At 43.5% G+C, this 25,882-nt stretch overlaps 1 protein-coding gene across 1 annotated transcript in view; it reads right to left on the reverse strand.

The window, feature by feature from the left end:
* Positions 1-25,882, reverse strand: part of SYNRG (synergin gamma) — a 136,907-nt gene that overhangs the window by 20,597 nt on the left and 90,428 nt on the right. The window contains 7 exon segments of the mRNA XM_029611812.1: positions 662-772; positions 1,267-1,415; positions 2,258-2,329; positions 2,332-2,353; positions 2,981-3,034; positions 3,969-4,126; positions 12,042-12,614. Of these exon segments, the coding sequence (XP_029467672.1) occupies positions 662-772; positions 1,267-1,415; positions 2,258-2,329; positions 2,332-2,353; positions 2,981-3,034; positions 3,969-4,126; positions 12,042-12,614 (1,139 nt within the window).

Consider the following 25,882-nt stretch of genomic DNA (forward strand, 5'->3'; position numbering starts at 1 on the left):
GATTCAGCTCCTGACTTGAAGCAAGGTTAAAAGCCTGGAAGGAAGGCCAAACAGTTTTTTCTACAGGGGATGCTGTAACTGCGCTAGTCCTGGATAGACTGATTTCACTGCATGCAGTCCTGGGGGTACACGGAGCCTCCTCTCTCATGTGGACAATCCCGAAAACTACTGCGTACAGCACCATTTCAACAGAAAAGGATGGTGAATGCATGGAATGACCTCCTTGTGTGGGTGGAAGGGACAAGGACAGTAATGAAATTCAGGAAAGCCTGGGATAAGCACAGACGACCCCTGCTTGTGAAGAAGAGAGGGTAAAGCCAGAGATCAGCTGCACCAGGAAGTAAATTGGACAGACTAGATGGGTCTTAAGGTCCTTATCTGCCATCAGATTCTATGCTTCTGCATTAACAGGACAAACTTCCAGTCCCACAGATCTGGCCATCTCCATGTGAAACTCCTGGCCCAATTCATTAGAAACATGACAGACCGGGCATAAGCATTCAGGTTACATTGGACTCGTCAGACGAGGAGGAATGCTTGTACTATCAAGGCTTGTTCCATTACTACCTTCTAGGAATTCAAATGACGAGCTAAGAAAAGAAAAAAAAGAAAAATGAAAAGCACAAGAGGTATGAGCGGGCACAAAGAACTATCTACTTACTTTACTTCTGGAGTCCACGTTCAACAGGCAAACCCCACATGCAAGTTCCTGAGCGTTTTTGATTCCAGGACGCAGAAGGCAGGACGAGAAGTCCAAAGCACTTTCGTCTGGCTGAAGGGCAACCAAAGATCAACTTTGTTAGTCCCATGTTCTGGTGCCACTATTTGTTTCACATTAGTAACAGCCATGATTGCAGACATATTCACAAAAGGACTTGCTCCAAGTTAACACACAATGCACTGATAAGACTTTGTAATAAGATGCCCTCCATGTACTGGGTACACTAACCAGGCCACCAACTTCTGATGACATGTGGATGGAGAAGGTGTGCCCTAGTGGTTGGAGCAGGACACTGGACATCATGACATGACCACTGACTTCACTGAACAGCAATGTTCTTAAATCATTAATCGGGCACTGAAACAACCAACCAATAATGAAATGCAGGCACGTTAGTCTGTTTTTGCTTGTAAGCTCTGTTCAGCCATGAAACTTATCAGGATATCCACAATCAAAGGGCCACCAATGAATACATTAAAAATAGAAATGAGTGCAAAGATATCTGCACGTGCAGAGGAACATGAGAGCACGACCGCCAGCCTCACCGTCACAGCGACCAGCGACATGAATCCAATGAGGTTGTTCCACATTTTGTCAATGTCTTTCAGTAGCTGCTGGAGCTTCTCACTGCACACCGCCGTGGCTTTTATGCCCAGTTCCACCCGCTTGGCCACTCTGTACACCTCCACAACACCTGCCCCAAACGTGGAGAGAAGTACAGGGAACTTAGCAAGGCCTAAAATATTTCACGCAATAATTTTAGTGCGGTCTTTTAAACACCACTCTCTATACTGTTTGTGACTAGTAGCATGGGGAATGGACACAGCTAAGTACTGTCTTTGTTGCTGGGTGCACTTTCACACATCTTAGCGATGTCAGATTACTGCACAGTGGAAAAAAAACAAAAAACTGTGGAGAGGAGATGGGCAGTGGCAGAGGGAAATCTCCTCACCTCCCTCCCACCCCGACAAACACATCTGCAGTAAACAACTTTTGCATTTATGTACTATGCTGCTGCTGTACAGAGTTTGATGAAGCATCACCAGGTTTCATTGGTGGCAGATTTAAGTGGGTGAAATCTTTAGGTCACTCCGGAAGACATGGATAGCATCTACAATACGTGCAGGAGCAAACTTGAATCTTGCAAGATGAGACAGTGTCTTGTGGATAAAGGAATCCATCAAGTATGGATATCCCTTTGTGCCGGTCCATCAGCCTCAGAGATCAATGCATGAATGTTTGTAGAGCAACACAGGGCCACAGAATGAAAAAAAAAACACTCTCATACACTCACCTTCCGGTCAATCATCAGAAATGTGCATTTCCAAAAGAAGCCACCTACTAATGATAATCTGAATTTATACAGGCTCTAACTAAACACAGCCCCTAATTTTACAGTTAACTGGTAAGAAACATACATGCAGCCTCTCCTGGGATAGATGACCCGGAATTTAAGGCACAAGGCCTGCATAAAAACTTCCAAAGGGGGAGAAGCAAAGAGGGACTGCTGGAATGACATTAGCACAAGAAACGCACCAAGCAGGTATTCCATGCCTTGCGCAGACTGAATGACTTCTGTGCAAACAGATGAGCTGCTGATTCCATTCAGGTGTCATTTGCATTCCTAATGACCTACAAAAGAACCAAATGTACATCAGCAAGAGGAGCTGTCCTAGACAGAAGCTATTGGAAACCTGTCAACTACAGGAAGTGACGTGAAAGGCATGAAGAGAAAAATAAGAGCGATCAGAAGGGTCTTTGAGACTTCAACAACTTTTAAGGACTTTTGTTTAGAACTTGTACAGAACTATCCTCCATACAGGGATAGACTTCACTGTAAACATTATCCTGGCTCTACATGACCAATTACTTTTGGCATAAAGTGTAGTCTACTTAACAGAGTGGTGAACAGTAGGATGTTTATTACGGTGTCACCAAATGCAGATAGGAGAAGTCTCACTTTATCATGAAACTATATCCCACCATGGCCGCTTCATATTTAAAATGCTTAAAGTATAACTAGTATCCATTACAAGCTAAAGCGTTTTCCTTTAAAAAAAAAAAAAAGTGCATATTTCAAAAATGATACAGATGTGTTTTATAATCAATCATCTATCATCTGCAAACGTGCCCTCGTCCATAAAAATGAGTTCATTTAACTCAATGGGAATTTCACTTTGGAAAGCTCTCTGAATCTAAAATTCTGCAGATAGATGCATGCAAATTGAAAGAATGCAAAAAGAAAAAAAACCAACGTACTTGCAGGGCACTTTCCAAGCATCGCTGCCATTCGTACGCATACCGCTCGCTCTCCTAGAAGGAAAAGCCAGTTCCACGTTTAGCCTCTGTTGAAATCATTGAGATATTAACGGGGGGTTTTTTGGGGGGGGGGGGGGGGGGTTTTGTTTTTTTTTTACGGGAACTACTTACTCTACCATGCAAGAAATGCAGTTCTAGTCTTTTAGGTTTTGTTAATCCACTCAAGCTATTTGGTTTACAATACATGCCAAAAGCAGCACATGCAGAGGAACCGTAATGACCTGGCTAGGTGCCACCCCATCATTGGCTGGGAAGATTTGGGGATCTGTAGGTCTTGGTGTTGGCACTTGTTGATTTTAAATGGATTTTCAATTTCCAGTGGTTGTGCACTGAGGGGCAAGCTCTTTGGAAGCTCCTAAGACTGGCTCCCCACATAACCACGCTGGAAACTAATGTAAAATGGGGCTGAAAGAGAATCGGTTTCAGATAACAGTTTTACGGCGTCAGCTGCAACATAAAACGTGCAATAGGGAACAGGAAAGCTTACAGCAATAGATTCTGCTCTAACAAGTGCTACTGGGCCAGATACAGCATGGCAATAGCACTGCTGACGCAGATCACTACACAATGATGGGAAAACAGGCAAATTGGTATTTACTACCTATAATCGCCCATCCAGTCTGCCTCATGGTGCACATATTTACAGTCTTCACAGAGGATGCTTCATTTCAGGTAGAAGATGTCAGGATTGGAGATTGGTGGAGGGTAGGAAGGACACGAGGGATCCATTTGTGCTCTGGATATGCCCATCTGTTATTCTGGAGCTAATCATCTTGTCCTGGGTACTATCTAGTGCCAGATTTAGGCACAGGCTACCTAAATTACAGCCTAGGACATCCTATTGTGAGGGCTTCCAAATACCAAAAAAATAAACGCGTTTGCATTTTTCCAATAATGCTATGGGGCCTCAGCATGCCTTCTTCCTTACCTCCACCTCACCAGTTAGGTCTTTGTACTTGTCGCGGATGACGGGCAAAGCTGGCTTTTCACTTAGCGTATTGGAGCGGTCTCTGAAAGGTTGCTCTAGAGCTGGAGAAGAGCGACTTATCTCTTTATCCCCCAAACTCAAACTCCTTTTATGAGTCCCTAGAAAGGGGTTATGGTAAACAACCATTAAACAGGACAGAACTCAGGCAATTAATCAGCATTAAAATCAAAACTAGGCATTATCTCATGGTGTAAAGAGTACTTAGAGTATATCCTCTATTTTAATTTATGTTTTATATAGATACACACACAATGCTGCAACTCGTGCCTCTGTGCAGAGTTTAGATTATTCACGTCTCAGTTGTCTGATGACCTGTTAAGTTTGTGCCATTTTGAGGCCTTTTACAAAAAGAAAGTTTATGTGCAAGGATCAATTTCTCTGATGAAGATTCACTGTACAGCTGAATCACATGCTGGGGCATGGCCTAGGATTACTGAAACACTATGAAGAACTGTGGTAGCTTAAAATAATCTTAACTAAAAAGGTAAAAAAAAAAAAATTCTTTGCACTGGTTTTTTTGATATATACTAAGGAGTTTGCATAGGGAGAGCAATTTTCAAAAGCATTTCTACAGGTGCAGTGTTTTATCCTCAGAAATTTTTTTTTTTTTTTTTTTTAAATCGCCCACCCTATACGCAAATAAACTTGCGTACAATAGGACATACAACCCTGAAGTTTGCCTGGGCTGAGCAGAGGGTTTCCTGGGGACGGAGCTGGGGAGGAGTTTGTACTCATGGCCAGTACAAGAGTATTTGACTCCCTAGGCAAGCCTGCCCCCAACTTATCTACTGGAAGTAGCTCTAGCACAGCGTTCCCCCCTACAGAGCCAATTCTGCCAAAGAACTAGCCTTCCGCTGGGCCACGCATTGGTGGGATTTTGCCGCCCCCAAAATTTTGGTGCTCTAGTTTGTATAAACAAAAGCACCGGACTTATTCGTGCTTATGCGCATACATTTGAAAATTCAAAATATTTTCCCACAAAATTTCCCATGCACTAAATAGCATGCATAAGAACGTGCGAGTTGATTTGGTGGGATAACTTTCAAAGTGGGCTTATGTGTGTTTGTCTGCTTTGAAAACTGGTGTCATTTATGTGCAATTTTATCAAATTACCCCCTTAGTGACTATGTGAACTATCTGCATGGTTAGGTAGCTTAAAAGTCTTGCCAAAATGGACAATGTTAGCTTATATGGTGGATTTAGCACCATATAAGCTATATAGCAGTCCATATAAGCTATATAGCAGTCGTGCTAGCATAGGTTTGCTATGCCCAGTGGGAAATTGGAGAGTATCTGCAACCATACTCCATATCCTACTGTAAAATACAAGCTTTCCTGTTAAGATATTTTAACTTCTGGCTAAAAAACAAAACAAAAAAACAAACCCCACACAACACAAAATGAAAAAATTACTTACCTGATAATTTTGTTTTCCTTAGTGTAGACAGATGGACTCAGGACCAGTGGGTTTATGCTCCCCAGCCAGCAGATGGAGACAGAGCGAGACAAAGCAAGCTGCTATCACAGTATATATAACCCTGCAGTGACCCCAGCCTGCCAGTATTCTCTTCAAAAGCAATTATGGATGACTAGCAAAACCTTAATTAAAAACAGGCAACCATAACTGTACTCGACCAACAAGAAACATTGAACTCAAGTAATAATGTATGTACCCCAATCTAGTGACTGGATGAACACTTACCAGTAATTCCCTGGGACCGGAGCCCCACATGAGGACTATTGACAATCATTCGACAGCAGAGGGCGGGAAGCTGAATTCATCTGTCTACACTATGGAAAACAAAATTATCAGGTAAGTAATTTCTCCATTTCCTAGCATGTAGACAGATGGACTCAGGAACAGTGGGATGTACCAAAGCATGTGCAAAGGCCAAGTCCTCCCGGGTCTGCACATCCAGAAGATAAAACCTGGAAAAAGTGTATAAGGAAGACCACGTCACAGCTCAGCAGATATCGACAGGAGGAGACAACAATCTAACCTCTGCCCATGACGCTGCCTGAGCCCTAGTGGAATGAGCCCTAACATGAGTAGGCAACGGCTTTTCAGCATCCACGTATGAGGTTGTGACCTCCTCCTTAATCCAGTTAGCTATTGTCTGCGAAGCTGGTTTGCCCTGCTTCCTTCCACCATGGAGGACAAACAGGTGATTCATCTTCCAGAAAGGTTCAGAAACTTCCAGATACTGCACAAGTCTCCTTACGTCCAAGAGACGCAAGAGACAATACTCATCCAAGTCCCTGACCTTATCCAGGGACAGAGAGGAAACGGACTGATTCAAATGAAATTCTGAGACCTCCTTAGGCAAGAAGGATGGAACCATACACAGCTGCAATGCCCCTTGAGTCACCCAAAGGAACAGCTCCCGGCAAGACAAGGCCTGCAGCTTGGAAATTCAATGCGCAGAACATATAGCCACCAGGAACACTGCCTTCAAGGTCAATAACCGCAAGGAAAGGCTACACAATAGTTGCAACATAGGGCCCACCAAGAAATCCAGCACACTTTACGTCCAACTGCCATAAATCTTTAGTGTGCAGCGTCAAAGGATCCAAACTTGAGAAGGACAGGAGTTCCACTAACTGATTTAAGTGGAATGAGGACACCACCTTGAAAAGAGAGGAGGGAACCGTTCTCAAGGACACTCCCTCGTCTGAAATTCTCAAAAAAGGTTCCCTGCGTGATAAGGCTTAAAGTTTGGAAATTCAACGAGCCAAACAGATTGCCACCAGGAACCACATTCAGGGTGAGATCCTTCATAGTCGCATGTCTCAGAGGTTCGAAGGGGGGCACACACATGCTCTCTAAGACCACATTAAGACTCCAGAAGGGCACAGCTGCCGAACAGAGGGACGCAAATGTTTCGCTCCCAGCGAAACTCCTCGAACCTTACCTCATAGACATCCTAATGCCGCCACTTGAACCCTGAGGGAATTAAAGGATAAACCCTTTGACCAACTGTCCTGCAGAAAGGCCAAAAAATGCACCACCGAGGCTCTCCTAGGATCCACTTGCTGAATGGAACACCAGGCCTCAAAAACTCTCCGTACCCTCGCACAAGCGAGGGAGGTGGAGGTCTTCCTATACTACAAGAGGGTAGCAATGACCGCATCAAAATAACTTTTCTCTCTCAAACTTTGCCTCTCAAAAGCCAAGCCGCTAGACAAAATCGATCTGCCTGATCTAAATAAACAGGACCTTGGCGTAGAAGATTTGGCAGGTGAGAAAGCCGCAATGGTCCGTCCACTGTAGGTTGATTAAGTCCACAAACCACAGATGCCTCGGCCTCTTTGGTGCGATGAGAATCATGTCGCCCGGATGAATCTCTATGTGCTGCAAGATCTTGCCTACTAAAGGCCAAGAAGGAAACACATATAGGAGGATGTCCGTCGACCAAGGTAGAACCAAGGCATCTACCCCCCCTGCTCCTCTCTCTCTTCGCTGGCTGAAGAAACGCGGGGCCTTGATATTGTGGGAGGTTGCCAAATATGCGCAGTGTTTCCCACCTGTGATTGATGAGGTGCATCGCTTCTTTTGACAGCTCCCACTCTCCGGGATCCAGCTGCTGCTGGCTTAGAAAATCCGCTTGCACAATGTCCAAACCTGCAATGTAGGAGGCTGCCAAGCACTCCAAATGTTGTTCTGCCCAATCAACCAAAATCCGGGCCTCCTGAGCATCCACTCGACTCTTGGTAAACCCGCCCCCCCTGTCGATTGATGTAAGCCACTGTTGTCGCATTGTCAGACTCTCCACCGGCCTTCCTCTCACCAAGAGTAGAAACGCCTGCAGGGCCAATCGCACAGCTCTCGTCCCTAGATGATTGATTGCCCACAAGGCTTCCTCCGTTGATAACCGCCCTTGCACAGACTGGTTCTGACATACCACTCCCCAACCGGAGAGACTGATATCAATGGTGACGATCGACCAGATTGGAATATCCAGGTCCACGCCTCAACTCAACTTGTCTGGGAGGAGCCACCAAAAAAGATTTGAAATCGCAAACTCCGGAAGAGAGAGAGGTAGCTGAAAACGCTCCGACAAGGGGTCCCAGCGAGATAGTAAAGCCGTCTGGAGAGGTCTCATATGAGCAAACGCCCAAGGAACCAATTCCAAGGTGGAAGCCATAGACTTGAGAACTTGCAAGTAATCCCAGACCTTGGGTACATGCTTTTCCAACAATCCACGAACCTGAGCTTGCTATTTGGAAATCCGCTCTTCGGTGAGGAACACCTTCCCCACCCTTGCATTGAAACGTCCCCCCAGGAATTCCAAACTCTGGGAAGAAACAAGATGACTCTTGGACAGACTGACTATCCACCCCAACAATCTCAGGTACCAGAGGACCAAATATACTGCCCTTCGACAAATGGATTCAGACTTCGCCTGAATCAGCCAGTCATCCAGCTAGGGGTGGACCAGAACCCCCTTCTCTCCGAAGAGTTGTAGCCACCACGACTATTACCTTGGTAAAAGTCCTGGATGCAGTCGCTAGACTGAAGGGCAGAGCATAAAATTGAAAATGCTCCCCCAGAATCATGAAACGCAGATATCTCTGATGATCAGGCTGGATTCCTAAGAACATAAGAAATACCATACTGGATCAGACCAAGGGCCCATCAAGCCCAGCATCCTGTTTCCAACAGTGGCCAATCCAAGACACAAGTTCCTGGCAAGTACCCAAACATTAAATAAATCTCAAGCTACTATTGCTTATTAATTACCGTAATAGCAGTTTATGGATTTATCCTCTATGAACTTATCCAAACCTTTTCAAAACCCAGTTATACTAACTGCTGTACCCACATCCTCTGGCAATGAATCCCAGAGCTTAACTATATGCTGAGTGAAAAAGAATTTTCTTTGATTTGTTTTAAATGAGCTACTTGTTAACTTCATGGAGTGCCCCCTGGTCCTATTATCTGAGAGAGTAAATAACTGATTTACATTAACTTGTTCAAGTCCTTTCATGATTCTGTAGACCTCTTTCATATCCCCCCCTCAGTCGGCTCTTCTCCAAACTGAACAGCCCTAAGTTCTTTAGCCTTTCTTCATAGGGCAGCCGTTCCATGCCCCTTATTTTGGTCGCCCTTCTCTGCACTTTCTCCAGTGCAGCTATATCCTTTTTGAGATGCAGTGACTGGAATTGCAAACAGTATTCAAGGTGCGGTCTTCACCATGGACCAATATAGTGGCATTATGACATCCTATGTGCAGGTACGCTTTGGTTAAATCCAGGGAATCTAGGTACCCCCCCCTTGTGCACCACGGCAAACAACAAACGTAGGTGCTCCATTCAGTATCAAGGAACCCTCAGAGCCATGAAGATTGGATGGAACATTCCCTCCTTCTTAGGAGCTATGAAATAAATGGAATAGCGGCCTATCCCTTGCTCCCCCAACTTTAGCAAAGAGCAATTTCCCCTTAAAGGGCAAAAATCCCAACTGAGATTTGGAGGAAACATCGGCCGACCAATTCCTCAACCAGAGGAGTCTCTGAAAAGATCATACAATGCATCCGCACTATACGCCACAACGGTTTCCAGCTGCTCTGCATGTCTAGACTCAGAATCAAAGACTTGACTGCCTGCAACTGCTGCACCCAGCAAAGTCTTGCTCTCAACATTAATCTGCTACATATAGCAGCCTGAGCACCAAGGGCAGACACCTCAAACCTTCCTGAGGTGCACCTCCAGCTTCCTAACCTAAAGGTCTTTCAGAGCTGTGGCGCCGGCAACTGGAATGGTCATCTTCTTGGTGACTACCGAGACTGAGGCATCCACCTTTGGGACCTTGAGAAGGTCAAGCGCATCTTCCGGCAACGAATACAACTTATCCATGGCCCTGCTGACCTTTAAACCAGTGTCTGGAGTATCCCACTCCCTGAACAGTAAAGTGCTAACCAACTTATGAAAAGGGAAAGACCTGGCTGGACCCTGGAGGTCAACCATGACCGGGTCCCACTGCTCCCAATTCTGAATCCTCTCATAGGATCTCTATGCTGTGGGTATGAGGGGACTCAGCTCCTCCCTGTGGAACAATCGAACCACCTTAGGATCATCTCCATCAAATGCAGAGTTCTTTGATAACGCCTGATCTGGGTCCTGAACCACCAAACTTAGATCAGACACTTGAGGGTCCTGCACTTGTCGATCATCCTTTTCAGAAGCTTCAGAGGAGCTGTCTTCAGCAGATGGCGGTGCTGTGGCCCTCAGGAGTCACCTGACCCCTCGTGGTCACCACCTCCCCAGAGGGTCTGGACCTCTTTGCTGGCCTTACGGGAGAGCCCCCTTTTCAGGTCTGCGTTGTGCAAACTTCCTAGCCTTATAGATTTTGTGTAATAAAAGCACAAAATCCAAAGAGAAGGTAGAAGAGGCATCTGAATCTACTTTAGGGTCCTCCTCACTTCGCAATGAGGGCCCCTCAGCGTCTGTCCTCCCCCGGAGGTCCCCACCTCCGGAGATAAAGGAAAAGGGAAATCTCCATCCCCCTCCGTGGTCTGCGTGGGAGTCCTTAATTTTGATAAAATGGCTGCCGTTCCCACGCTCAGCCGGAAGGGATTGGAGAGATGCCGCGCCAGCGAGAGCCTCCCAGACTCATGGCGCCTGGCTGACTTTTCCCCCCGCCATGCTCTCAAAGTGCCCTCCCCACTGGGAAGGCATCGGGAGCACAAGCCGTCGCATGAGAGACACGAGCATCTCCACAAGCTGTACAAGCCGAACCACGCAGCATTGATGTTGGTGCTGGGCAGCAAGAAAGAAAACAGAGGAGGAACAGGAGAAAACAGACTTGAGCTGCTCGAAGGAGAAGGTAGCAGAGCCGGGATCGAAAATGTGCTGTCCCACAGCAACCCCCTTCTGCTCTGAAAAAATTTCCTTCCTCTTATTCCTTTTTTTTTTAAACAAAAACTAAAACAAAATAATAAAGAAAGCACTTCCCTTAAGAATGGCTGTAGGCTCCATCTGTCCCTCAGGGCGAGTGAACCGGGAACCCTGGTTTTCAGCCCTGTCCAGCTAGTAAGGAGTGAGCTACGAAAGGGTCCCAGACCCCCTGCTCGTCCGCCTCAAACACCAGGGGAGATGGCCCCATCAACACCTAACAATCCCCTAGGAGGCAAGCACTGCTGATAACTGTTCTACTTTTTTTTGTTTTAATTTAAACTCAGACTGCAGGCTTTGCACCTCCACCAGCTGCTGGAGACAGAGAAATACTGAAGGTCTGCAGGTAGCACCTCATGTTAAGTGTCAGTAAAACTTTCTGTCTCCATCTGCTGGAAGCAAAACCCAGGAATCTAGACTGATCTGGGTACATACAGAGAGCATCAGAATGGCGCGCCGAGCATGGATACTGGAGGAAGTCCTACAAACCCCTCTCTCTGTTTCTTAAAGTAAAAAAAAATAAATCTTTTTTTTTTTTAAACCTTACCTGAGCTCAGCTCTTACTTACCAGCTGAGTACAGAGACTGTCTCCAGCTGCAGGGGGAGAGGGCATCTGCTGTTACCGCCGCACTCGGCCTCCTGCATCCACTGCCTTTAAGCTGTACAATCAGCTACATCCACGCAAGGAAACCCAGCTACTGGACCAAGGCACAAATCTGAGGGACCATGGAAATCACCTCAATTCTCAACTGGGGGAGGGACCATCTGGTATCACTGCAGGAGAGCAGGGCTTTTCATCTTCCAATTTTAAATTTTCCTTCCAAAATCTGAAACAATCCCCTTAGGGAGATGCACGTCCATCTGCTGGAGACGGAGAATACTGGCAGACTGGGGTCACTGCAGGGTTATATATACTGTGACGTCAGCTTGCTCCGCCTCCATCTGCTGGCAGGGGAGCATAACCCACTGGTCCTGAGTCCATCTGTCTACACGCTAGGAAACTACCATTACTACTAACTGGTAAGATAAGAATCAAAAGAACCATTCAAGCATATCGCAATATCTTAATTGTAACACACCAAAATGAGGAAAAAAAATAAAAGCACTGAGCATGCTCACCTTGAACAGAAAGGTCAAAGGTTGCAAGCTCACTCTTGATCATTTCTTCACTAGATTTCACTTGGGAATTGGCCACAAGAAAATCAAATTTACTAATCTTAGGCTTTTCTCTTTGGAACTCCCCAAACTCATCTGTGGATTCCTCCTGCTCTTTAGACAAAGTCTCGCAGAGTCCTGAGCACTCTGGTCTAGGGTCCACCTCAGCCTCTGGCCCATCTCGCACAGGCCTAGCAAAGTTCCCAAACTCATCGGCCTCATCCTTTCGTTGACCAGGTCCCAGGGGAAAATCTCGAAACTTTGCGACGGTGACAAAGCCAGCCTCCTGGGAGGTTTCCTCGCTCGAGAAGGTAGTCACCTTCGAAACAGTGGTGGTGGTGATGTTTTCCGAACTGCCAAACGAAGTTTCCTTCTTCTGAAGAATAGAGGTTCCATTTTCAGAGCTCAGGAAGTAGGAAGGAAGCTTTCTGCTCTGGGTTGCATCTTCTCTCTCTGACCAGTCATAGCTGGTAAGACTACTTGTTGCCGAATCACTATTGTAGTTTCCAAAGGAGAGATATTTTAAATCATCTATATCTAAAAGAAATAAGAACCCACACTGAGTGCACATCTAACAGGATAAATTAGTTTAGGTTTTCTAAATTCTACTATATTACAATCTAGGATCATCACTAGAGATCTACAATGCCCAATTATCTTATATTTTTATTGAACTTACATCGTCCGGCATTCTTCTAGCCATGGGTCCTGCAGAAAACTGGAATTTTTGCAACTTGTAATTTAATTGGACCAAAAACAGAACAGAGGTTGACAGTATCACAAAAAGATATCCTATCTGGAAAAGGGACTTGTGATCTCAAAATCATATTACTTTTTTTTTGTTGTTGATCCACTAGAAGTTACCACCATCTACGTGCAGTGAAATTATGAAGACATTCTGATGGATTTCTTATATTAAATTACCAAGTTATTTTAGAAGACCTTTCTACATTAGCAAAATGTTTTACACTGTTTTCATCAAGTTTTGTCAATTTTACTCTAATCAATGAGCTATTGGTATTCAGCATCAGCTGACAAAAAAAACCCAAAAAATGCAGCATTAAACATTTACCATGTTCAGAGTAAAAATGTATTTTCCTGGGCTACTGGACCTGGAGGGGAAAAAAAACCCTGTAATCCTGGCAACATAGCAATCATTCAGATAGGATGACATACCATAGCCATCCTTTCCAATATCACATTTATTTATATAACAAGTATGCAAATTTTACATTTTTAGTGCTAATATTTTGGGGTTTATCTTTAAGTAATCAAAATGTAAAAATTCAGCCTCAACATCTAAGTACAATTTGCAAAATTGTAATGTGTGTAGCATAACAGAGAAACTGAAATATTGGTTGTTTTTAGTATTGAACAACACTTTTAAACCTGGTTTTCCTTCACTGCTTATATGGGCAACTTACAGCGACCACTTCGAGTCCCCACTTGCACTGGTTGGCTGCTCTGAAGGACATTAACACACTTCTGTTTTTTTTGCCTTCCTCATTTAAATCATTTCCCCTCCCCCCTCCTCATTTTTCATTCACAGGTTACTTTCCACTGAGTTCTCAAACCTTTCTCCTATCTGATTTTAGAACCAGAATCCCCTCACATCACTTTCTCCCTATTCAAAAGTCCCCTGCACTGCCAGCTAGATCCCAGGCTTTAAGTAGCTTCACTTACAGAGTAACTCCCTGGGCCAGTAAGCCCTTCATGCTGCCAGAACTGGGTGGAAGAGGGCGAAAGCCAGTGTCTCTACTCAAGCGCACAAAAGGAAACGGATTTAAACTAATGATCTGGCATGCTCAAGGCTTTCTGGCTCTACATCTCACTTTTCTTTTTATGTTTCTATCATTTAAACTGAGATCATGACATAAGAGGAAGAAAGAAAAGCCAGAAGCCATTTATTTTGGCAAGAATTTTAATATATGTGTTTGGTGTTGGTTTTTGGCCATTAACCACTGTCAACTTAGATCAGAAAGCTTGGATTTGATACCGAATGCAGACAGTAAAATGCTCTGAACATAGTCGGCATAAGCAAGGGAGGAGAACAGAGAATCTTACCATCATTTCAGTGGACGTTCTAACTTGCTTCAAAGCAACCAAGTTCTTGGAGGAGAAGTCCATTAACGGCTATTAGTCAAGTTTACTTAGGGAATAGCCACTGCTATTAATTGCATCAGCGGCATGGGATCATCTTAGTGTTTGGATAATTGCCAGGTTCTTGTGGCCTGGTTTGGCCTCTGTTGGAAACAGGATGCTGGGCTTGATGGACCCTTGGTCTGACCCAGCATGGCAATTTCTTATGTAAGAACCTTTGGGTTTAATGTGGAGAGTGCAGAGGCAGGCTTAAATTCCAGCTGCCCTTTTCAGCGAGCTGCAGGGTTAAGTCTAGTTTATCAAGCATTTCTCTTCATTTACCTGGGCTTTAGGCCTCAGTACCTCACTACCAGACCCATGTATATCTTCAAAATATTCTGCAATCACAGTAGAGAAGAAGGAAAGACACAGCAGATCAACGGCCAAACAAACCAATACTGCAAAGGAAATGCTGCTACATAAAGTGTCAGAGAGCAGGGATAAAATGCTCACATTAAGGTGGGCATGAGGGAGAACAGTTTCCAACCAATCAACATGATTTTGCCTCACAAAAAGAGCAGTCTGGAGAACAGTGGTCATGCAGAACAATTGTAACCTTGCTGTATTTCTCCCGGCTGGAAGTGCAAGGTACTCTGCAGGCAGGGCCATCCTTGGGGTTGGGATTAAAAGTGGCAACCGCCCTGTGCCATGGTAACTCCCAAACCTAACACTATAATTTTATAGTGTTCAAGGGCCCAGCTGCTGCTGGTTCTCCTTGGGCCATGCTCTCTCCCCTAAAAACAGTTTTGGCTACAGGAATAGAAATATTCCTGTAAAAGAATAAAAGACAGAAGCATCTGTACCTGAAGACTGGAGGACAGCTAATGTAACCCCCATAATTAAAAAGGGCTCCAGGGGCAATCCGGGAAACTACAGACCAGCGAGTCTGACTTCAGTGCCAGGAAAAATAGTGGAAACTATTCTAAAGATCAAAATCACAGAACATATAGAAAGACATGGTTTAATGGAACAAAGTCAGCATGGCTTTACCCAAGGCAAGTCTTGCCTCACAAATCTGCTTCACTTTTTTTAAGGAGTTAATAAACATGTGGATAAAGGTGAACCGGTAGATATAGTATACTTGGATTTTCAGAAGGCGTTTGACAAAGTTCCTCATGAGAGGCTTCTAGGAAAAGTAAAAAGTCATGGGATAGGTGGCGATGTCTTTCGTGGATTGCAAACTGGCTAAAAGACAGGAAACAAAGAGTAGGATTAAAGGGTCAATTTTCTCAGTGGAAGGGAGTGGGCAGTGGAGTGCCTCGGGGATCTGTACTGGGACCCTTACTTTTCAAAATATTTATAAATGATCTGGAAAGAAATACGACAAGTGAGATAATCAAATTTGCAGATGATACAAAATTGTTCAGAGTAGTTAAATCACAAGTAGATTGTGATAAATTGCAGGAAGACCTTGTGAGATTGGAAAATTGGGCATCAAAATGGCAGATGAAATTTAATGTGGATAAGTGCAAGGTGATGCATATAGGGAAAAATAACCCATGCTATAGTTACACAATGTTAGGTTCCATATTAGGTGCTACAACCCAAAAAGAGATGTAGGCGTCATAGTGGATAACACATTGAAATAGTCGGTTCAGTGTGCTGCGGCAGTCAAAAAAGCAAACAGAATGTTGGAAATTATTAGAAAGGGAATGGTGAATAAAACACAAAATGTCATAATGCCTCTGTATCGCTCCATGGTGAGACCGCACCTTGAATACTGTGTACAATTCTGGTTGCCGCATCTCAAAAAAGATATAGTTGCGATGGAGAAGGTACAGAGAAGGGCAACCAAAATGATAAAGGGATGGAACAGCTCCCCTATGAGGAAAGACTAAAGAGGTTAGGACTGTTCAGCTTGGAGAAGAGACAGCTGAGGGGGGATATGATAGAGGTGTTTAAAATCATGATAGGTCTAGATCGGGTAAATGTGAATCGGTTATTTACTCTTTCGGATAATAGAAAGACTAGGGGGCACTCCATGAAGTTAGCATGTGGCACATTTAAAACTAATTGGAGAAAGTTCTTTTTACTCAACGCACAAACTCTGGAATTTGTTGCCAGGGGATGTGGTTAGTGCAGTTAGTATAGCTGTGCTTAAAAAAGGATTGGAGAAGTTATTGGAGAAGTCCATTACCTGCTATTAATTAAGTTGACTTAGAAAATAGCCACTGCTATTACTAGCAGCAGTAACATGGGATAGACAGTTTTTGGGACTTGCCAGGTTCTTATGGTCTGGATTGGCCACTGTTGGAAACAGGATGCTGGGCTTGATGGACCCAGTATGGCATGTTCTTATGCTCCATTTTCTTCTCTGCCAATTTAATAACTGAAATTTGGATAACCGGCGACAATGAGGGCTCCAAAGAGCTGCAACCAGAGTCCCTGCCTCAAGCAGAACAATGAATTATAAAGTACTGTGTCTCAGAAAGATAAAATGAACTGTTTATCAGTCTGAACCAAGCCCTGCAATATTGTATTTGTAACTGTTAACAGCACTGGGACATGCAGAGATTGTGTCAAGGCCAAGAGAGGCGTTGAAAGCTAGCACAGTTCTTGATGGTTCTTTTCTAAAGATTTCCTCTGCGTGATCTTTGGCAATTTACTTCATGCCTTATGTCCTTCTACTGTAATCTGGTAATGGGATCAAATTGCTAGAAACCCCAGAACAATGGCAGAGGCAGTGAAACTCAAGTGCACAGAGCTGTAGAGTCTGCAGAGCCAGGTTCCAACAACCCGTGTGACCTTGAGCAAATCACATGGACCTCCTGCAACATCAAACAAGTTTGCACGGTCTCTGAGGCAGACGCTTTGAACCCATGCAGTCATACTGTTCTGTTAGAAATAAAAACAGTAATAACTGTAAAGGCCCAAAGCATGTTGTGCAATCTCTAATAAAAAAAATACATTGCATGGGTGATAATACAAAGTCGTTCAAACTCTGATCTCTGCGTGACACGTCGGTTTTAGAGAGGGCAGCCAGCTCAGGTGAAATTCCTCCTACCCACGGGTGCCTGGCACTACAGGGCTCTGAGAAGGAAAAAATCTCCACTGAAACATTTTCTTTGCTTTGGGGGGGGGGGGGGGGGGGGGTTTGATATATCACTCTCTAACATACTGTATTAGCCACTAACTCGGAGTTGCATGTTTCTTCCCAGTAGGTGGGTGTACGGCAACTGAAAGGATGCCTCAGAATTATGAAGAAAATGTCCTATTTAAAAAAGGATTTAATAGCTCTCAATCGGGCCGATACAGTACGGCATTTGGATGCGCTAGCTTTACCCCTTATTCAGTAAGGGGTAATAGCACGTCCAAAACATGCGGTCCAACCCCCCCGAACCTAATAGCGCCCACAACATGCAAATGCATGTTGATGGCCCTAGCGCCTCTTTAACCGCCGGCCCCAATTAAAATAAATTTAAATACTGAATCGCGCGCACAGGAGAGTGGCCTGTGCGTGCGCTGGGAGAGCGGGCGTTCGCCCGCTTTCCTGCGTTTTTACTGTATCGGCCTGAAAGTGCTTTCAAGCACACCTGCATTTGTACCCCGCCAACTTTCTGAGCCAACCACGTTGAACCACCTTATATGGCTTACGGTAGCCGGCTCCCTGAAAGAAGAGAGACTCTTTGCCCATACATCTTGCTAGCAGATTCTTGAGCTTGTGAGTTTAGGATGCGACAGATTAAAACTTTAACATTCTCTCAAATGCTGCCACAATTTGCTAAGCCCCATATTAAAACAAAGGTGTCAGGGAGCGAGGAATGGAGCATGGGTTTCTACTGTGAAGACCTGCCGGATAGCAAAACAAGAAACAGGAAATAAGGCAAAGGGCAGGGTAAAGAGGTGGGTGCCAAGAATTTCTAAAGGACTCCAAAAACAGGGCCATCCACCACAGGGGAATAGCTTTATGCTGCTCTGTAAATGGATGCTTCTACGGTTGACCATATTAACTTTATTCATAAAGGTTTTTCACATTTTTCAGAAACTAACAGGAAGCATCTTATTTCCTCAAACTAAAAATACAATTAATGAGCAATTATCTCAAATTAAAACCAGTTCCCATGGAAACAAAGCTTAATGGATGTCGCAGCCAGAAATAAGATACTTGGGCTACCTCTTATCTTATGAAGGGAATGTATTTCACTAGTAGAAAGCAGATCTGAACATCCAAAGCACAGAGCATGCTAGCCTAAATTTTCTTACAATTACACGAAGAAAGAACTTAATAAAAGCTGAAAATAGGCCTAAGCAGCTCTTCAAACTGATCTCCCAAGTTTCTGAAATTCAGCCTAGTCACAGTTCCAACCCTAGCAAATTCACAGCAGAAGAGTTTACCAATGCGTTTGAGGACAAAATCAAGAATAAACAAGCAGAACTGTATTCTGAGACCTCGCCTTCCCCCAAGAAGCAGATGCAACTATAGTTGCTCCTGTTCTAAGTGTACCGGAGGATAAAAACAAGTCTATGACCAGAGCGTCAACTGAGCCTCCAATTCTTCCAGAAACAGATGCAACCATAGCTGCAGATGAACCTAAGACTGCTGTCAGTAAAGTCTCCTGTTTTAATACTTTACTCCAGTTGCCTTTAATCTTACTGTAAGGCAGATGAATCCTACTTCTTCGCTGTTGGACCCTATACCATTTAAACTTTAAAATAACTCAGATTTTGTGCCTCCTCCCTTAATGTGCCAGTATCATTAACACCCGACTTGAGCAAAGGTGCAACCTGCCCTGAAAAAAAACAACCACCTACAACAACCTACAACAACAGATTCTGCCATTCCTAACCATTTTAGACCCATTTCTAATTTGCCAGTAAAAGATGTTTTTACTCAACCATTGGATTTTTTTGATAAAACTTTGGTCTTCTATCCCCGACAGTCAGGTTTTCAGAAACGTTTTAGAATAGAGTAGCTCTGTAAATCAAGACAAGGGTCAAAGATGCTGCCTTAGTTTTCCTCGACATCGGGATATTGTTGATCATTTCCTTCTAGCCAGATGGTTGACAGATATTGGGATCCAAGGCACGCCACTAAACTGCCTGTGCTCTTTCCTTACAAATCACACTTACCAAGTCGATTGGGAGTCTAGCTGTTCATTAAACACGTGGAGTCCCCTTCAGGGATTTACCTTCAGCCACCTCAATTCCAAGCCTAGGTTTCAGGTTTTTTTTTGTTTGCAGATGATATAGAGATGGTCACACACCTCCATCCTAATGACCGTCTGACTAAGGTCGCCGACTGGCTCTTCCCCTCCAAACTAAAAGGGAACCCAAACAAATGTGAAGCAGTGTGGCTTACTATAAAGGTGACAAATCTGGACTACCCACCCCGCTTGATGGCTGGCCCCCCTATTCTACTAAAAGACGTAGTTATTAAACTTGGAGTTAAAAGAGACTCCAAATTACATTTCTCCCACCAAGTTTTGGGTTTTGGCCAACGTTCCTACTATTTTGTGCGCTTTAACTGGTGTCTCCGGCCATTCCTTGACCTTTATGATCTTAAAATCTTGACTCATTCGTTTATTCTTGAGCAGCCTTGACCAAGTTCTAAATCTAGTTTAGAAAAAAAAAGGATTTGGATAGTCCAAAATACTGCAGCAAAATTGATTTTTAAGAAGAAACTATGATCATATAACCCCTTTGCTCCGAGACCTACACTGGCTATCCAGTGTAGGTCTCGGAGCCTTACTTTTAAAGCCTTTTGCTCACACGAGTATTACACCCCCCCCCCCCCCCCCCCCTCACCAATTCTTGTCTCTTACCAGCCAGGGCATTCTCTACGGTCATATCAGGAGTTAAGACTCCCCTCCACCAAAGAGCTCAGATTAGAATAAACGCGGGAGCTGAGGTTTTCATGCCTTGCTCTCCTGCTATGGAATTCCTTATTGTCAGTTCTCGGAATAAGAACATCTTAAATTCAGGAAACATGTAAAGGCATAGTTATTTAGCTTCCCAGCCAAACTTGATCATTTTATTAAGTTACTTTTATGTATTAAGTTTCTAAATGTACTTTTATTCATTTTGTGTGTGCCTTTACAAAACCACTAGCTCTCATTGGTTGTGTTTAGTTTTATACCTTTCTTTTATTTATACTGAAATGTTTGTGTTGACCATTCCATATTTTACCTTACTATTTTATGTCCATTATTTTACCTATACTTGAAATTGTAACAAACCATTTTCCTGTACATCGCTTTGATTTTTATTCACTAGAAATGTCTAAATCACTTCAAACTAAAATGTTCTCTTTTAAATTTCCTCCTGAAACCAATGATAGCCAGAGAACAAGATCAAGTGACAGTGTAGCACTGCAGATAGCAAGGCCTCTCTCTTGATAATTTGCTGCATTTGTGTGTTGGTCATGCTCCAAAATACACATTTGCGCCAATTTGTAGGGGCATTTTACTGAAAGATCTCATTTCCTTAATCTACTCTTGCTATTTCAACAAAAATTGACCCTTAACCCTACCTGAACATGAAATACAATAAAAAGGATTTTTTGATGAGGCATATAAAGATGGCAATATCCTACACATTTCACACGAGTAAAATTGTGCTTGTGTGTGTGTGTAAAAAGGCCTTCTGAACATTGCCGGGCCTCTGTACCGATAAAAGCAGGAGTATTTTTCTGCTGAAAAAAGCATGCATGCTGTCTTTCCACCACTGGGAAGAGAGATTCCTAGGGCACTGCACAATCCTTAGACCAGTTGGGTCCCTAAGACCTTTCTGGATGGTATCCTAAACCCAACAACCTGTCACGCCAACCTGAGAAGTGCATAACCTGGCTATGTGAGCACCTGCATTTCCACTAGGTCTTCTAATCATTTCTGTTCTTGCAACCTGACAGGCTCGTTCGTTCCATCACTGCAGCCTGCCAGATAGCATGGCTGCCTGCCTTTCCACACCATTCAATTTCTTATTCCTTTTAGCAGCTCCAATGTGTGGTGTTGGATCATATGAGGTGGTCACGTTAAGCATGTACTGCTAGATTGCATTTCCACTCTCTCTCTCTCTTCTCTTTATTCTAAGCGAGGAACCTCTGGGATTATCCCAGGACTTCCTGAAGTCTGCTACTATCTTAGCACCTGCTCGTGAGGGCATTCCATGCATGGACTACAGTGGGCCATGCGTAGAAGTATAAAAAAACCAAACTAAACATTTCTCACAAATGTATTCATGTATTAAAAAACTCAGAAAATTTGTAAAAAATTAAGGATTGTTTACTGAATATTTGGTGGTTAAATACTGGTCTCTGGTACCAGAATCAAGATAAAGACAAAAAAAGAAAAAATTATGAGCGCACTCATAAAAGAGAAGCAGTCACAGTTGCTACACATCAAGGAGAGCAGTAGCAAATGGCTTAATCCTAGGGTATTTAGGTGCAGGTGAAAAGTTCAATAAGATACTTAAAAAAATATATAAAATTTTTTTAGTTTTTACAGTTAAAAATCTGAAAAAGACCTTAAATATATTTTAAAGGTGGTCAAGCCTTTCCTGGCAATCAAATGTATTTGGCTACATTCTCAGTGGGCATTCAGACAGTAACACGATAGTAGGTATGCGTCCAATTTTTATGCTTAATGACTTTGAAAAAAAAAATGAATTGCAACTAAGCACAGACTCCAGTAAAAATGGTTAAAAAAAAAAGGTAAAGCTACAAAAAGAAAGAAGTGAACTAAGGTTGAAAAGGAAACGGTGGGACAATGTATTTCCACTGGCATATAGTTGATCATGTGTTACAGTTTAAAGCATGAACATGAAGGCTCATTGGCCTTGGTTCAATCATCTGACTGATAAAAGTCAAGCAGTGTGCTCTCCTACACCCATCTCAGCTCTGGAAGAACAGACGCTAGAAGACTGGGGATCCTAGCGGGCTGCTAGTGCAGGTGAAAGTGTGATGATCCAGGATTGCTCCCCTTGCCACATGAAATGGAGATCTGCCATTTTCAATTGAGAGCATTGCTGGTGCAGCCAAAAAAAGGTTCTTAAAGGCATCAGCTAAAGCAGAATCAGCGGTTATCACATCCACCGGAAACAGGAAAGCCAAATGTTATCACACAAAGATTCATTACTTAAAAAATAATCCCTCTCAAAACTCTTTGCAAAACTGCCAGAATTTAAAAAAGTGAAATGTCGAGAAACTGAAAAATATTGGCTACTGACCAGAAAACCAAGAGCAAAGTGGAGAAATTATAAACATGCTCCAGTAGCTTCTGCTGACAAGCTGGCACATCTGGCCTGCTGAGAACAGCTGCAGAACCCGAAACAGCATGAGAGGGGCTGATTCCAATCTGAATGAGATCTGCCCCAGAGCACACTGCAGGACAGGGAGGACTAAGGTCCTTCTAGCTAACACCAACTTATGCTAAGCGACTGCATGACATTTATTTAAAATATTTATAAGCAGCCCAATTACAAAAGCTCTGAGCAGCTTACAAACATAAAGCAACATCCAAAATAAGATCACCGAACTAACGGAAAAACAGATTTATATACTAATCTACAAAAGCCATCTTTAAACTGTCTGCAGTGTTAAGCTACATCGGAAACGCAAGTCTCCCATGTAAGCTGCATTATCAGAAACCTTACTGGCTTCAGCTACCCTCTGGCATCTGCTCTTGGGACTTCCAAAACGTATTATCAGCTCTAATGTGAGAGGCCGTGAATACTGAAGGGGTTAAAGTTGTAATGCTAGATCAGTCCAACCTCACTGCCATTTTGGGGGTGGGGAGGAGATTCAATTCCTGTCCCAGGCTATTGCTTCTCCGGTAGGTCAGTTGACAGGGGGTGTGAATGCTGTAGAGACCGGGTAGGAAATCAACAGGCTGCAACTCTCCAAAAATGTAACTGGGATAACGCCAGAAGGTTGGTGGCAACTAGACACTGTCCAGCAAGCCAGAGGGACACAGAGAGCTGGATCTTCAGGCAACAGCCTCACTTGGTAGTGGTTTAGATTATAAAGCTTGTTGGTAAAACATAGGGAGAGGGATGTACACCAGATGTTGAATTAAGTATGGGATCTTGTGTGCTTATTTACTTAGAGAACCAAAGATTAAAAAAAAACAAACAAAAAACACACACACACAACTAAATCTGGATCAAAAGTAATATCCCAAAAGCAGTCAAGCATTTACAGTTGGCAGCTGGAGTATATCCTTAGCAGCAGAGGCATGCTTGGGGAAGGGGGGCACGAAAGAGCAAAATGTGACAACTGCCCTGGACGACCCCACACGATCACATCAGCCTCGCCCCCAGTTCTCTTAATTTCATATTAGCCCAACGATGTTCCCGATGTTGGCAGACAATCCAGAACCCCTCTCCCCAATTCTGTCTGAGGGGAGTCCCCATGTCTGCTGATTCGCCCTTAGAGTCAGCCCTGCTTAGCAGTGTAGACCAGAATAACTGTGCCACGTGAATAGATCTATTTGGTCTCTTTCTGCCTTACAATCACAGCTATGATACATCCCTTCGAGGAGACCAGCTGTCATTGAAAATGAGCAAGTGCTACTAACTGGCCCAAGCACATACTTCAGAAAGGTTTCAGGGGAGAATACAATTGCCATACATACACTGACCGCATTAGACATTGGACATTGATTGGAGCTGAATTCATCCAGATTTGAAAGTGAAGTTTTACGTAAGATAAGTGTGATTGCATTCTCATAATTCTGGATTTTGAAATGATACGATACGAGTACTCAGACAAGATACGAGTACTGTGCTTTGCCACATTTTTCAATTTTTACACAATTTTGTTTTGAAGACACATCTCACTTTAAAATATTAAAAAAAAAAAAAAAAAAAGAGGGTTTTTTTGACTTATTGTGGTGCAATTTGAGTCCATCTCAAAGGCGGTTAAAGTTTTTGATTTGGCATCTGAAGTCTTTTTCCCTCAAATAATTTTCATTAAGTATGTTTTTATATCGTTGACCAGGTACTATCATTTGCAATTATTTTTTGTACTTTGGGGGTATATTTTGAATACTAAAAAAATCTCTAACAGCCAAAACTAATTTTGGATCCATTTTTTTGGGTGGGGGCGGGGGGGGGGGGGGGGGAGAAGAGATTTTTATTTTAACAAAAATGTGAATGTTTAAGGGCCACTGTGAGTCCCACTATCTGTTACCACCAGTGTGCAGCAACAATATGAAGAATTCAAGAAAGCATGGGATAAGTACAAAGGATCTCTGAGGGAGTGGTAGGGATTGTAAAGTGGAGTAGCTTGTATGGATGGGCTGACCAGAGAGTCCATATGGTCTTTTTCTGCCGTCACGCTTCTTATGTTTAACAGCAGCATGAGACTCCGTAGCAGTTAACAAGGAACAGGTGCAGACATTCGTTTCGCTTCAGTTTACACGTAAACGAAAGCAGCAGATAGGTGAATGCTTTCAAGCTGACGTTTCTCAGGTCATATGCCACAGGTGTTTCTTTAATAAATTTTAAATTTTAGTAAAGCAATAAAATGTGTTCTCTCAACATGCAGAGGTGTACATTTTCAGAGACCTAGCTGGGATCTACGCAGGGTAAAAAATTTTTTTTAAAAAGTGTTATGCAATTAGAATGGCGGAATTCGAGGTAAAAGTGGACATGCACTTTCAGAACATGCACCCTTGCAGCCGCATTAGAGAGGCATTCTAAGGGGAAGGGAAAGATGTTGAAAATTATATGCATACAATTATTTTAAAAAAAAAGTCAACAAGTCCCTAACATACTTTACCCCTCCATTTGACATGACAAAGTACACACAACTGCCAGATCTTCACAGAAACACTGTGGGTTCTTTTTGTCTGAATATCAGGTTGGTTTATGCAGGCTGAAAGTACACATGCACATTGCCACTTAAGATGTCTTATTGAAAATTTACCCAATAAAAGTTATATTACAGATCATAAAAGCTGATTAATTCCGTTAAAATGAAAAGCTCACAGCAGGTGAATTTTTAATCACTTTCCCAGCTAGGCTCTCTCACTTGTTTTGTTCCTTTCTTTTTTTTTGGGCTCAGCAGTTTTCTCCTGCACCTTTTGGGCTTCCTGATCAACTGGAACCAGGCTTGGGACTCTGCAGCATGAAACTTCATTTACAACTACCTGAGGAAATTTGCCCTTATTTTATATCCCCTCCCAGTTCACTCAGCTCAGTCACTGCAACCACTGCCTTCAGCTGAGTGGGCTCACAGCCCAGGGCTCCTGCCAGAATCCTGTGATCATGGTCCAGACGTCCAGCCCCTAAGTGCTGTCACTGAATGATCACTGGGACCCTCCCCCACCCCCAAAGGCTTTGAAAGCCACCTCGGCCAGCTGGAAGATCTAATGTGGGAAGTTAACTTGGATGCTCTGTCTGGCAATGTGCAGCACTGCCCCAGATCCTCCAAGTCGGCCTATCTTCTACCATTTTATTTAAAATGGACTCACCCACTTCCAAGAAACACTTCTACAGGTGTGTGGCAGAGTTCCATGGCCTATTTTTCTAACCACGTATCTCAGGATTTGAGCCTTTTGCCCCCTTCTTGTCCTAGCACCCAACTCAGAGACCCTACCACCACTGAGCTGAAAGGAGGACCAGAAAGGTTGGTGGCACTTCAGGCAATTTCTCCAAATCCTGAAGTTCTATTTTCCAGAACTAGAAAATTACAGTTTGGAACTGAGCAATTGAATAGATTCAGCCCC

The sequence above is a fragment of the Rhinatrema bivittatum genome, chromosome 8 (genome assembly GCF_901001135.1).
Source record: "Rhinatrema bivittatum chromosome 8, aRhiBiv1.1, whole genome shotgun sequence".
NCBI classification, from domain to species: Eukaryota; Metazoa; Chordata; class Amphibia; order Gymnophiona; family Rhinatrematidae; genus Rhinatrema; species Rhinatrema bivittatum.